Consider the following 15582-nt stretch of genomic DNA (forward strand, 5'->3'; position numbering starts at 1 on the left):
CTCTCTCTTTTCATATCTTCAGCGCTCGTGGCGACGCACTTCCATTCACCCTCGTCCATCGCTTCCACAGGATTCACCGCTATGAAGTATCCACCAAGCCCATCCTCCATAACGTGGTACTTCTCGTTCGGTTCGATACGACCTTCCTTGTTATACCACGTAATTCCTTTCGGCCATGGTGGTACTTGAACTTTCGTATTAAGAAAAATTGAATCGGTCACCGCAAATAAGATTAATTTTATATAACTAGATCGATTAAATGTTCATATTTCGTGTACTTGAACTTTCGTATTAAAGAAAATATAATCGGCAACGACGAATAAGATTAGTTTGATACATCTAGATCGATTAAATGTTCATATTTCATCGTGGACAATTTGGAAAATTTGGAAAATTTTGGACAATTTGGACGCGACGTTTCTCCATCAGAAGAAACGCTGTAATGGAATTTTTAAAACTTTTCGATAAATTTTTGATAATTAAACGGAATAGAATAAGACAAGGGAAAAGGAAGAAAAGGATATACCTTGACAAGAAAGCCGGAGAGTGTCCCCAATCCTGCAACATTCGTCCTGCAGACCCTTGGTGAAGATAGGCAGAGGACCAGATGGTGTCAAGGAGTCAGCTGGTTTCAGAGAACCTTCCCTGCTACCTTTTCCAACTACATGTACCTAAGAAATTAAATTCCAACAATCGTTTATGTCTTCCAGGAGTAATATTAAAATATTTAGATTTAATTAGGAAGATATTAATTTTCAAAATCATAATAGAAAATATACACGTAGGTGCGTATTTATATGAGTAATAGGAACTCTGCAAGAATTACCTAATGGATATTACAGATTGAAGTTCGTTTCATAAAATTCAGTTTAATTAGAATTAATTTCAGCCACGTTAATGAGTTTTGCTTAGAAGAGTTCGAGTGACTTACTTTTGAAGAGGAATAAGCGATTCCCATGCAGTTTACTGCCTCGCAAGTATAAATGCCAAGGGAAGTTGGGTCATCGGGGTTGGCAGTTAAAGCGAAGACATCACCAGCCTTGATTTCTTTGTCGTCCTTGAACCATCTTAGCACCGGAGTAGGCACACCGACTACTTTGCACTCCAACGACACTGTACCTGTCTCTGTGAGAAGAGCTCTCAGCTCCTCCACGAATTCTGGTCTCTTATAAGCTTTCGGAACTGTAAAACAATTACGAAAAAAAAAAAAAAAGAAACGGACGAACAGTTAGAAAGAAGTACATCGATCAGCGATTGATATAAATTTCTGTTCATCAGTGCAACTAATATAATATAATATAATTTAATGGTGCAACTAATCGTAAAATTACTTTTAAAAATTCTATTAAACTTTGTGTATCCAAATACATGTGAAAAATGAAAACAAAAAATAGAAATAATTATATATAACAGGTCGTTCGGAAAGGCGTTTGGTTTTTCCAAACAGAGGACCTAATTGTATCTTTTCACAGCCGGCTTCACACTTCAACCGCATAAAAAAAAAGAAAAGAAAAACGTAATGACTTTGCGAACAACTCAACATATATATAATTATTTATAATTATAATTATTATTATTTTGTTTATAATTATTTTCTATATATAATTTCATTCTCTCTACATATATATTTCTGCTTCGATAAAAATAAACGTTCATCCTACCTACAGGTATTAAAGCTAGCGTTATCAACACTAAACTACCCCCGGCATGTAAAAAAATCTGTAAACGGGAAAATAAAGGGAAAACTTAAAAGAAGATCGGAGTAAAAGCAAATATGGAATTCGTACGAATATTATATTCATCTTCGTTACGTGTATTAAAGAAATAATCGAAATTTTTAATGAAAAATTAAAAAAACGTAACTGTGGTCTATAATAATTAATTAGCGTAAACTAGCGCTGTAATTCTAGCGTTGAAAGAAAAATTCGAGAAGCATTCAAAGTTAGAGTCACTACAGGAATTCGTCAAATCCCGTTTGACCATTATATTAGCTATTCCTCCATCGAAATCCCAAAACGCTATAAACGTTCTGCTCGTGTCTATTTCTGACTATAGTGGACTGCAATAGCGAGCAGCTACCACTCGAGTTCCGTAAATGCGATTTGGAGATTTGGCGGAAAAGGATCCTTACCGATCACGGTGAGACGAGAAGTGCAGGACGATCGTCCGCCGCGATTCTCCGCCATGCAGGTCCAGTGTCCTTCGTCCTCGACCGTGACAGGTGCCACATCCACGCAATAGAAGTTCCCCTCGTGGACGAAAGAGAACCGCGAACCCGCGTGGACCGGCTCGGCATTTCTGTGCCAAGTGATCTGGAATTCAACAACGATGCGTTGAGAGATTTAAACACCGGCCAGCCCGCTGACGTCAGCCACCTGTCAAAAGCACCGCACGCGTTCGCGGAAAATGAACGACAGGTAGACGAGTTATGCGTGTATTCTGGTCGGACGTGTTTGATATGTAATAAGGTTCGATAGCACGGTGGTCGAGGGACGTATCGACGATGAGTAATTGGCTCTTTGATCTTAAAATCGAGATATGGAAAAATTGCTGCTTCGTGTTGCAATTAAGGTTCGATATCACGATGGTTGACGGATGAATCAACGATGAGTAATTGGCGCTTTGATTTTAAAATCGAGGTGTGTAAAAATTGGGGTTTTATATCGAAATTAGAAGTGTTTTGATTTGTTTTTGTAATTGTGCAAAGGTATAGGGGTGGAAAGGGATCAGGTGATAAACTCGGGACGATTATAAGTTGAGTTTTGAATTAGGATTGCATCGTGTTAAAATATAGATTGAGGGTGCGATTTGGTATTTAAATAATAATACGATTTTAAGTAATATGATTGATAAGATGACGGATAATATTAGAATAGAGGAATTTAGTATAAGAGGTATCGTTGTATTATTCTCCACACCAGGTATTTGGAACAGTGAGATTTCGATTTTACGAATAAGTTTGAGAAAGTGAAGAAAGAATTGGAAAAGGGTTCAATATAGAAGTGACACTGCAGATGGGACAGAGAAACTATAGATATCGATATCAATGCAAAAATTATTTCCCGATATATTCCAAGGAACTTTCGTTTCAAAAAATTACATTATTACATTCCTCCCCAAAGGGTTAATTGTCTCGATAAATGACTCAAAGATAAAGTATAAAGCATAAATAAAATCTAATATTCTCACTCCCATTGCTACTGCCATTAAAATTCCTTTCGTTCGAGCCTCTCGCATTTTACGCAAGAAATCGAATATCTACTTTCAGAATAATTATTATATTTTCCGACAAAGATACTTTATTTTTCTGTCTACTCGCAGACAATACCCGTGAATACCAAAATCTAGAAATACCCGAGACCATCCTAAAAGCGATTCGAACGATGCTGTTGCACGCGAGAGGAGAAATTCCAGCGTTCCTTCGAATTTCTCGGATTCTCTCTGCCCTCGAGCGTTACGCAATCCGGGGAGAGAGCGCCGCGGCGGAAAAGGAACATTTGAAATTTTACGGGCTCGAGCAGCAAAGCAGCGTCGGAAAGCACGCAGATTTAGCCGATCGGCGGGCATAGTTTCAGGCCATAGTATACGCGCGCGCGTAATAATAGTCGTAATACGACGCACAAGACAGCGTAATGATCTTCGTTTTCTGCTCTTCCGTCTCTGAATCCCGGGTCATGGACCTCGCTGGCTCCCTTTTAGCGCGCGTTTCCCGCTTCGTCTGCCCGCCACGGCAGACCAAGAACCAACAGGAACCCGTGGCAATAAGTCACCCGGTGATTTCCACTCACCCTTCCGGGTTAATCACCGACGTTGCCACGGATTCCTCGCTCAATTTTGGAACCGACTCGCGCTTTCTTCCGATCTTGATCGGTTGGTCAATTTTTCGTTTCGACCAGGTGCTTTGGAAGTTACTTCGAAAGTTCTTACGAAAAGAATTATTTAGAGTTTATTACGAGAGTTATTATGAGAGTTATCGCGAAGATAATTATTCGAGATCGTAATTTAATCTTGTACTTTGGACTATTTTTTTATTTTTATGCCGAATATTAACCGTTGGAAGTAGAATGATCGATGGATTCCTCGTTCACTTTTGGAACATACTCGCGCTTTCTTCCGATCTTGATCGGTTGGTCGATTTCTCGAAAAACTCTCAAAAATTACTTCGAAAGTTGTGACAAAAAGAATTAGTTTGAGTTTATTATAAGAGTTATTACGAAAAGAATTATTTTTACGCGAAGATAATTACTCGAGATCGTGATTTAGTCTTCTAGGTCTCTCGCAGTTATGGGTTCTGTTCTGTTTGATTACTTTCGGCTATTTTCATTTTTATAGCGAATATTAACCGTTAGACGTAGAATGATCGCGTTATTCGGCGTCTGCGTCGAAGAAAAGTGCGATCTCGGATCTAACGGTATTTCAAAGAAATGAAAATAACAGTTTAACAAAATGACGAAGTGAAACGAAGTAAAGTAATGACACAGGATGTGTTTAAACAAATTAGTCGTTGAACGATTAAGTAGGTTATAATTACATAGTGAATTACCTTCGGTGTGGTCGAACTTCGAATTTCCACGAGGAATCTGGTCCTGGTGCCAACCTTAACCGCGAGGTCCGTCAATCTTCGTAGGAAGACCGGCGGATCACCTTCTTCCGAGATCGTTTCGTCCACGCTCAGGTGAATCCTCTTCGAGGATCCTTTGTCGAATCCTTGACCGACTCTCGTTGCCACCAGAGCGTAATGCCCGGTGTCGTCCTTCTGCGATTGCTTCAGGGTCAACTGGACGACGTTGCCTCTCATTTGTACCCGGTATCGGTCGGACGGTATCGGTACATCTCCACGTGTTCTGCGATAGAATTTATTAAAAATGAAAGAAATTATATCCTGACTCTTACACGTGCCGACTCATTTCGTAGGGCGGTATCGGAACATCTCCACGTGTTCTACGATAGAATTCATTAAAAAGAAAGTATTATATCACATTTTTACACGTACCGATTCATTTCTTAGGACGGTATCGGTACATCTCCGCGTGTTCTACGATAGAATTTATTGAAAAAGAAAGTATTATATCGTGATTTTTACACGTATCGATTCGTTTTTTAATAGCACCGATGAGATGTACTAATTTACATCTAGCAATCTAAATTTAAAATATGATTATAGCGCTAAATTTGGTGACACTGTGTCTATTTATACTTCAATATAAATACCAATTTCGTCCATATAGTTAATTACTCACTATCTACGAATGACAGGAATAAAAATACAGCGATAAAAGAAATTTCTCAGTTTCAACTAAATTTAAATTACCATAAGATCCGCGAACGGAAAATTCTTGTGCAATATTATCGTCGCATGTGTCCACTATGCATATTCACAGGATTAAATCCAGTTCTTATTTCTTCCTTCCACCGATATTTCAATCATTTACGGGATCATGAAAGACAGATACCTTCGCGGATAACGTCAGTGAGTTACGGTTTCTCGGTATACGTGGGCGCTCTATAAATACCTTCGAAACGAATCGTGTACTTTGAAACAACAGCTTAACGGAAACGAATTCACACCGTATACGAAATTTCGATTCGACAGATCACGATAATCTCAAACCGATCTCTCAACCCTCTCAAACCTCGTCTGTGACAAAACTCACCCTCGTTTCAAACCTTGAACGATCAATGGTCGAATAAAATCGCGTGGCCGCATAAAATTCGCGGGTTAAAAGTACAAACGAGCGAATTGCTAACTAGAAAGCAAAGAGGAACACTTTCTAGCGTCTCAACCCTCTCAAACCTCGCGTAATTTCTACTGCGACGAAACTCACCCTCGTTTGAAACCTCAAACAAACAGTGGACGAATGAAATCGCGTAACCGAATGAAATTCGCGGAATAAAAGCACAAACGAGCGGATTGCCAGCGAGAAAGCAAAGAGGAACACTTTCCAACGTCTCAACTTTCTCAAACCTCGCGTAATTTCTGCTGCGACGAAACTCACCCTCGTTTGAAACTTCAAACAAACAGTGGACGAATGAAATCGCGTAACCGAATGAAATTCGCGAAATAAAAGCACAAACGAGCGGATTGCCAGCTAGAAACCGACGAGGAACACTTTCTAACGTCTCAACTTTCTCAAACCTCGCGTAATTTCTGCTGCAACGAAACTCACCCTCGTTTGAAACCTCAAACAAACAGTGGACGAATGAAATCGCGTAACCGAATGAAATTCGCGGATTAAAAGCACAAACGAGAGGATTGCCAGCGAGAAAGCGAAGAGGAACACTTTCTAACGAAACGAGGTCGGTTTTGCAATACCGAAATGCCAGTTTCTGCCTGTTGTCGGGGCGATGGCCGATGTCCAATCGGACCGACGCTCATCGTCTATCTGCTATTTCTTCGCGGCGGCAAACAGAGGTTCGACGGCGAATTTGGCGGGCTGAATTCGTCGGTGATGGAAAATCGAGAGTTCCTTTGCGCAACGTGCAAACTCACCCTCGGCGACCTCGTCGTGCATAGGCGCCATCGTCGACGACGTCCGCGCCGGTGCGCTGACGCAACGTCTATTTTGTCTAGTCGTCAAACCAATCCTGCGTCGAAATCGATTCTATCGCCGTTTGTTTCCTTCAATCGAAAGCTAACGATTCATCAGACAAAGTAATTTCATTGGAGAATGATCGATGAACGCGTAGCAAAATAAGGGATGATCGAAGAATTTTATATGGCCTAACGATTGACTGTCTATTTAATTTTCGAATTCGATTTTGTGCTCGATTTGGGAAAATTCTAGGTTATTTATTAACTCAGTTTATGTTAAAAGCCACGAATAATCTTAATTCGAAGGTCTTAATTCTTTTAATCATGTTAATCGATATGACAAATTGAAAATTTCCCAACGAAGCGTGGAATGTCTGAGTAAAATTACTCCAAGTCTTATTTCTCTACTATTTTTCATTTACCGTTTTAAGAATATCGTTAATTTTATACCAGAAAGTCTCGGAATCACTATTTTCCTGCAACGAAAAAAATGACCGAGTGCAAAGGGTTAAAAGCGATAAATAAACGAAGCTAACGATACACTCGGTGTATACTAAACGATTAAAAATAACAAAACAAGGAAAACTCTGCGAATTAAAAAATATCTACGACATTCGTGACAATGTTAAAATTACTTTTAGCTTTCATTCTGAAAAATTAAAAGGTTTGAAAATAAAATCGTGTGACATGGCGTTTATTACTTCGTTCGCTAGTTTACACAACTATCTAACTAACTCCCAGCTGAATTATTTTATATAAGCAACAGAAACGTTATTTACATTTATCGTTACATAATTAGTAGCCGTTTTAAAATCTATTACAACGTCAACGACGAATTTTCGAGGACAATTATAAAAATAACTCGAATGTCACCGGCGCACACCTTCCCTTCGCGAAGTCGTATAACTTTTTGTAATTGAATGAAATGGTCACGTTGTTGTTTCCGTGTCATTAACGACGATGCATCAGCGGTTCTTCTCCCGGAATACGAAGCTCATAAAACGGAAATGGAAGTACGAAAAGAGGGAAGCAAGTGGTAGAAGAAGCGGGAAAGCGTCTGGTTCCCGAAGAACCTACGTCAATCGCACGCGGTTGCACCACTGATCTTTTGCTCCACGGTATTTCTAGATCGTTACGAGATATCCCAGTGATCCGAACACCGTGCATGGCCTCCGAAAAATCCGACGAATACGCGCGTTTCCCGCGATCCGTCGAACGACAGGTCCTCGCCGGCTTGTTCGTGTAAAAACGCGACGAAAATAGGGCAGTAGAGCAATGCCAAGAGTTTCGGCCGCTCTAGATCGTTTGTTTGCCCGAAATACGTTGGAAGCGTGTAACCGATTTTTATTTAGCTGTCGCTAGACCATCCGCGAGTATGATTTTCGCGAAACTCGACCAGGTGTCCTGCGAGTGCAGCCATCTTTTCCGTTCGGCTAATTATTCGGAAGATCGGTATAATTTGACTACCCGAGAAGAACCTCGACTCTACGTTGGTGTTCATAAGAATAGAACGCGGTGGAACACGATGGAAGCTCGATTTGCATTTAAGTCAGTCGCCATGTTTGACAAATCGAACTCGCCACGCGATGCTTTAAAAATACACGTGTAACTTTGGTTTCTTGCAAAATAAACATCGTAGTAATTATCGGAATAATAATAAAATATTACAATTCGCGAGTAAAATTCTATCTTTTAGCGACATTCATTCATAATTCCACTGTCGCTTCTCGTAGACTAAATTATAGACTGGCGAACAATCCGGTTACGTCATACCAGCTTCTGTTAATATCAAAGGACATTTAAGCTCGTTTGCTTGCTCGATAATGGAATGATCGTGGAAAAAATCGGATAACTTATGCCGGTATCCATAACATTAACGATAACTCGTACCGGTATCCATAATATTATCGACAACTCGTACCGGTATCCATAACATTAACGATAACTCGTACCGGTATCCATAACATTATCGATAACTCGTACCGGTATCTATAGCATTAACGATAGTGATCCTGTTTCGCTGATCGATAACAAAATGATCGTAGGAAGAACCGGATAACTCGTACCGCTATCCATAATATTGACAATAACTCAACTCGTGCCGGTATCCATAAATTAACGATAACTCGTACCAGTATCCACGATATTAACGATAATTCGTACCGGTATCCATAAATTAACGACAACTCGTACCGATATCCATAAATTAACGATAACTCGTACCGGTATCCAGGACGGTCCCTGAACGATCCCGTAATCGAAGGTTTCCTGCCGTTGGCGCACTTGCAGCAGTCGCTCCCCATGTCACCGTCTGTATCCTTCGCATCCAAAACACTTTTATCTTCCTGGAATTTATCCCTCCGGATACAACAGAGTCACCACTGATCACTCGCGTGTTCGTCGAACGAAAAGTCCCATAAAAGCGGCGAAAGTCCCATAACGACCAAGGGGTTCGAACAAGGGACGAAGAGGCGGATGGAATCCGAGTCGATGCATCGATCCTTTCGGGTCCTTCGTTCAAATGCTCCTCGCATCGATTGTTATCGCGATCGAGGCCTATTCGATCGGCGAATCGTCCCGTCACGCGTTTGGCATATCGCCGTCGCGTTATTTATCGCCGTGCGATATCGGTGACAGGGGCTGCAAAAATAAACCCGAGAAGCGTCCTTTCGTGCCTCGCGACCCTGACACGTCTCTTCGATGACTGCACTTCGACTATCGGCACTGAGACGATACCAAACGTCATCCTAACGGTCGCCTCCAAATTCTAACCATCCACTCCGATAGCAAATCGATTCTTATCACTTGGTCCAGTCGATATTATCACTCGATACTCGCACCTTTACAATCGTTAACTCTTCGTGTCTCTGATTCGACAGCACCGGAACTCGTTCGCGCGAACGTCATTCGAAGTTTGATCGGAGAAGAATAGGGAAGTATAAAATCGGGAAAATCGATCGTTATCACTTGGTCCAGTCAGTCGCGACGTTATCACTCGATGTTCGCACGTTTATTAACCGATTACTCTTCGTGTCTCTGGTTGGACAGCACCGGAACTCGTTCATTGGAAGTTTGAGCGGAGAAAAGTTGGGAAATTAATGGAAAGGTACTCTCGGGGTTGTTCGAACTCTGTCAGAGGGGGAGTAGCGTCCGATCGTCGAGCGATCAGTCAGCCGTGTCGGAGCTGGCAGTTTCTTTAGACCTCTCCGTTCTAATTAGCGGTCGATGCGTGTGAAACGAATTTAAAAGAGTGGGAGAGAGGTCTGTGGTGATTTTTGGCCGCTCGTCGATCGTCGCGACGCTCCCTCGGAAGACTGATAGCGAGATGCCAGCGCCGGATGGTCCGCGCTCGATTTTCCACCTCCACATCCGCCACCTTCCGCTATAGTTCCAAGGAAACTATAAGCAACGAGAAGCGTTCCTAGAGTCGAAATGACCAGCCTAAAGAGCAGCGCCGCGTTCGTCTTTTCGCGAAAATTTCGGGCTCGGTCGAATTTAGCCTGCATACGGGGCAGGAACGAGGGACGGGCGAGAGAAGAACGTCAAAGCGTGTCGGAATTTTCGTAACCAGCGAGGGAACTCTTCCGTCGTCGCGGTGACGTAGCGTCTGAATGGTCCGAGAGACGGTTGTTGAGCCAAGTGATCGACGAAAGCGAGCATCGTCGGATCGATCCTACCGATACGTGTCAATGCTTTCTTTCCTTCTCTCTCTTTCGTTTTAGACTAGGCCTTTGTTGATATTTCGATATCGGGTAAACAGAAGATCGATGTTAGACGAGATCGAAATGAAAAGATCGATACGATTATGTTCCTGGTGGTGATATTTTGATATTAAATGAGCAGAAGAAGGATAGTAAATTTCGGGATAATAAACGATGATCTAGGTAAATGACATTGTTTTGTTCCTCTGTCGCTATTTGACAGTATATCTTTTGATATATCGATATTTTGATATTTCGATATTTCGATTTTTAGATATTTCTATATTTCGATATTTGGATACTTCGATACATCGTACTTCGGTACTTCCATATTTCGGTACTTTGATACTTCGATACTTCGGTATTTCGATATTATAAAAGAAGAAAAACGATATTGAATCTCGAGATGATTATAAAAAAATAGATGAAATCGTTTGGAAGATATAGTGGACACCTGTATTAATTTAAAAACTCACGCGATAAACAGTCCCGCCGACATGCAAAATGACTACAATGCGATACATTTCCCGAATTTTTGTTTAACAATTATATTACTGCTTAACCAGTAACTGGATAAACCGTACCAGCTATAGGAATAGGCGATCGGTACTAGAATTCATACATTCGTTTAAAATTGCATAAATTCGTTGCACGAAAGTTCACAGCAATTTGTCCCCGTGTTTCTGTAGCGGGATTGTCGAGTACATGTGTTCAGAATTGTTCCGTTTCGTCATTTTCCAAATTACGTTACAGAGGAGTACAAGTATAAGAGACGGAAAGTGGGATTTCTTTGGCTCGTTTCCGAGATGTTCGCGTGTACATTCTTCCCGTCGCATCTCGTACTAACTCGAATTTCACCCCCTTGCCTTTGGCAAGATGAATCCCTCGTCATGGACAAAGTCACAATTTAGCCGGAGAATTCCGAAGATTTGACGAGACGCGATTATTTTAAGTCGCGTTATATCGACGTTGTACGATAACCAACGCGGTAACTTTTCTTCGACGAAACGTCTGAAGAAATGTACTCGAGGGAAGAGGTCGGTGAGCACAGGTGAAGTGACTCAGAAGACGAATCGTCTGAAAAAGACAACAATTACTACCATCGATCCGTCACACCTCTTGTCTTATTTAAACCACGAGGCTAGATGAGGTCACGTTTCGCCTTCCCGAAATAAGCGTTCAATGGTTATGCACCAAATCTTTCATCTCCCCAAACCACTCGTTACGCTACTGATCGTTAGCGATCGCTATGAAAATTATCGCGAATTCTCGAGATTTTAAAACTTTCATCTCCGATTTGACTGATTAATTATCAATAACATTACGATGATTTCGCTATGATATAACAACGACTCGAATATATTTTTCTAAACTTCGTGCCACGACAATTCTTCTCAAACGACACACTACGCTACTGATCGTTAGCGATCGCTATGAAAATGATCGCGAATTCTCGAGATTTAAAAGCTTTCATCGGTAATTTGACTGATTAATTGTGAATAACAATGCGATCGCTTCGCTATAATATAACAGCGGCTCCCATATTTTTCTAAACTTCAAAATTCTTCCCAAACTACACGATACGCTACTGATCGTTAGCGATCGCTATGAAAATTATCGCGAATTCTCGAGATTTAAAAACTTTCACCGCTAGTTTGACTGATTGATTGCCAATAACACTGTGATTACTTCGCTGTGATATAACAGCGGTTCGTGTGTTTTTCTAAACTTCGAGTAAATTTGCAATTTTTCTACTTTAACGAGCTCTAGCAAGTTTACAGTAACAACTGGACAGTTGGGAATATATTAATCTTGCCGATTTCACAGGGAGGATCGGTCGAAGAACGATTTGCGATTGGCCACGTCCCTGGCACTGGAAATTTTCCCGCGAGCGTTATATGCAAAAAGCGGCATAACGAAATTACACGGGACGCGCGGTGTAATTTGGTCCTCTGCGAAAATTAAGTGCGCGACAGCTCGAAATAAACTGCGTTTGATCCTTGGCACGTTTCAAGGTTTCCGCCCGAAATTAGGGCCAATAGTCGAGAATGAACGATAACGCGTAAACGACGGTGCTCGATCATTGTACCGGGAACAATGCAGGAGGTCGTGAACTTTCTACCCGCCTTTCCGACTTCTCGTCTCTTCCATTCCCTTTCCACTCTATAATTATTCTCGTTACATAATTGCCGTCATACGTAAAACGGTAAATGGAAAATTGGCCAAAAGAAACGATCAATAAACGAATTAAACGAACGAACGAGTTCGACTGGAAACTTTCGTTTCGAAATTAACATTCTCGATGAAATAATATTTTAACGACGATTCGCAACGAAGTAAAGACGCGTTCGGTTATTGCTAAACCACCGAAATCGTTACAAGGTTAGAGGAACCTTATAATTAGAATGTCTCTAAGTTATAAGGCTGAGATGGGAAAAAAATCGTGACGAAGAGATCGGATGGAAACTTCGAAGACTTACAATTCGAATCGCAGCTCGTCGAAGACGTCGGACCATCGTAATTTCGGCTCGACGACGATGTCCTCGCCGACGCGAGCCTGGACCGGAAGCACCTGCTCCGGCTCCAGCCATCGCGGCGGTCCCTTGGCTTTCGTCGTGTGATCTGCAAGGAATTGCATAATGAAATGGGTCGTCGCTGTGAAAATACGCTTCGAACGCGCGTGACAACGTACGTCGTGTTCCGATCGAGAGTTACAGGCATGATCGTAGGCGAAAATTTATTATTCGCCGACGCTCACGTGATCCTTCGAAATGGCCAGAGAAGTGCGCGAAAACCGCGGGCATAAATATAGACAGCTGAGCGGAGAAAGCAGTGGCCAAGATGGAAACCGTGAATTAAAATAAAATCCGACAAATTTCGCGGGCTCCGACGCGCGTGTCTTCTCCGGGTAAATAAATGCGTTAAAAAATAAACATGGCCGCGACTACAACGTACACGACACATCTTCCTCGATCAAATCTCGTCTTTGACTCTTATTTTTAACGCGGATTCGTTTCTCGCAAACGCGAGAACCGGTCTAGGATAGATTCCGGTCACAGCCACCTTCCGCCGGGACCACCGGCGGATTTTCCGGATTTTTCACCGCGTTAAACACGAGGGACCTCCGCCTGGCAGCGAGGAGAGATTCAACGACCAGCGATCTAAACAAGTTTCGTCACGAGGCGTCATCGATCGAACAGAGCACGTTCCGACCAAGAAGAAACGGAAGTTCCGACGCTTCCACGCACATTCCAGAGTTTCCTGTGAGCAACCTGCGAACCTTCGACGACCATAAACCCCGTCGCACGTTTTTCTACACGCGGTCTGCGTCACGACGTGGAGATTTCGATGTTCGGCGAAGAAAGGAGAGGAGAGGAGAGGAATGGAGAGGAAAAGAGATGAGACTCTTACCTGTTAAGGTCATCTCGTCAGATGATAGGAAGACCGATTGCTGCTGGCATTGACATCACTCGCGAAGAGAGCAGGCAGCCTGTGGCGTTCGATCGGGCCAACCTGCACGCACTTCCGGTCGCCGGTCTCGACCGCCAAAGCTTCCGTTCCTCCCTCCGGCGACCTCTTCTTCGCTCTGCTGACCCGTGGCACAGCAGCACACCCTGCGCCACGAAATCTGACGGCAGGAGGCCCTGCTCCGGTCTAAAATCGTCTCGACACGCCACTCTCGGCTTCGTCGTTTTAACGAAACGCGCACATGCGCCGTTCGCGTCTCTCTACGCCTCTCTTTCTCTCCCTTTCTCTCCCCTTTCCATCCGCCCCTCCCTCTTTCTTTGGCCCGCTATCTAGCCCTGATGTAACCCGGCGCATCGCTGTTTTTTATCTTCGAATAACTTCTTCGTCTCTCTCTCTCTCTCTGTTTCTCTCTCTTCGCGCTCCTTTTCGTTGGTTTGTCTTCTCCTTTCGGACGAGCCGCCGCGAAAGCTCGTGTTCAATGGTCTCCTGCGACGACGTGGGTGTGGAATTGGCATGACAAGAATTTTGGAAGATTATTTCATTGCGATCCAGTGTTCCTTTCTTCATTCGAATAACTTCTTTTCGTCTTCCTCTATTTCTCTCCCTCTCTCTCTCTCTATTTTTCTTTTCGCGCTCCTTTTCGTCGCTTTGTCTCTCCTTTCGGACGAGCCGCCGCGAAAGCTCGTGTTCAATGGTCTCCTGGTCTCCTGCGACGACGTGGGTGTGGAATTGGCATGACAGGAATTTTGGAAGATTAGAAGTACGTGATCAAGTGTTCCTTTCTTGAATTCGATGCAATAGAAGTAGCTTGTTTTGATATAGATCTTAGATGTAGCTTGATGCATCGTTGTTTTTGTTTTTGATTAGATTCTTCGACTCTTTGGGCGCTTCCAAGTCTTTCTCTCTCTCTTCGTCGTTTTGCTTCTTATTTCGGGTGATTGGGATGGGGAAGCTCGAGTCCAATAGAATTGGGATAAGGAGAATTTTGGTGTCTCTACGAGGTAATCATAGAATCGTAGTAGACGGTCGTAGAAACGGTCGAACTACGAAGAGAAAGTGGTTCTTTTCTTGAATTCGAAGTAAATCGAAGTCACCCGTTTTGCTATAGAACTTAATTAAATTTTTATATTCTCGGTGCTTTCTCTCTGTCTCTCCGCGCTCCTCTTTTACTTCTCATTTCGGAATCCGTCATCATTCGCCAGAGAAAGCTCGAGTCCGATAGAATTCGGATGTCGAGAATCGATTTAAAGAGGTAACCTTTCGACGAATCATAGAATCGTAGTAGACGGTCGTAGAACACGATCGAACCACGAAGAGAATGTGGTTCCTTTCTTTAATTCGAAGTAACTCGAAGTAACTTGTTTCGTTGTAGATCTTAATTACCTTAGTGCTTCCAAATCTTTCTCTTTTGCTTCACATTTCGAGCGATCCGTCAGAGAAAGCTCGAGTCCTATAGAATTCGCGTGACGAGAATGGACTCCACGTGATAACCTTTCGACGAACCGCAGAATCGTAGTAGACGATAATAAAACACGATCGAACCACGAAGAGAACGACCGAGTAATCGTTTTCCGAGTTGGTTGATTAACAATGAGGTATAATGTTGATGCGTGATGTTTGGCTAACGGTAAGGAAGCAATGATTGACAGATTACATCGTTGCAACGAGATGACGTGGAATTTTAGAATTTCTTTTTGCCAATTTGGCGATGTGTTTGCCGAATAGTTTAAGTAAGATTGGGTTTCAGAGTGCGAGTAATAGTGTACGAGTAGTTTCGTTATCGTGGTTATGATTTTAGGCTTGCTTTTGCGTTAAGTGGAGCATGAAACTTAAATAAGGAATGGCAGATTCTTGGCCAGCAGCAACGTAATTGTCGTGGTC

At 42.4% G+C, this 15582-nt stretch overlaps 1 protein-coding gene across 1 annotated transcript; it reads right to left on the reverse strand.

The window, feature by feature from the left end:
- Window positions 1-25: 25 nt before the first annotated feature.
- On the reverse strand, window positions 26-7484 carry LOC143220442 (roundabout homolog 3-like; the record flags this gene model as incomplete). The annotated part of the gene is made up of 9 exons (XM_076446095.1): window positions 7354-7484; window positions 6955-7008; window positions 6491-6585; window positions 5269-5365; window positions 4544-4844; window positions 2132-2312; window positions 932-1182; window positions 527-671; window positions 26-190 (listed from the first exon to the last, which is right to left on the reverse strand). Coding segments are annotated over exons 1-9 (1420 nt in total), but the record flags the coding sequence as incomplete, so codon positions are not given.
- Between the last annotated feature and the right edge of the window lie 8098 nt (window positions 7485-15582).

Source organism: Lasioglossum baleicum, unplaced genomic scaffold (assembly GCF_051020765.1).
Source record: "Lasioglossum baleicum unplaced genomic scaffold, iyLasBale1 scaffold0963, whole genome shotgun sequence".
Lineage (NCBI taxonomy): Eukaryota > Metazoa > Arthropoda > Insecta > Hymenoptera > Halictidae > Lasioglossum > Lasioglossum baleicum.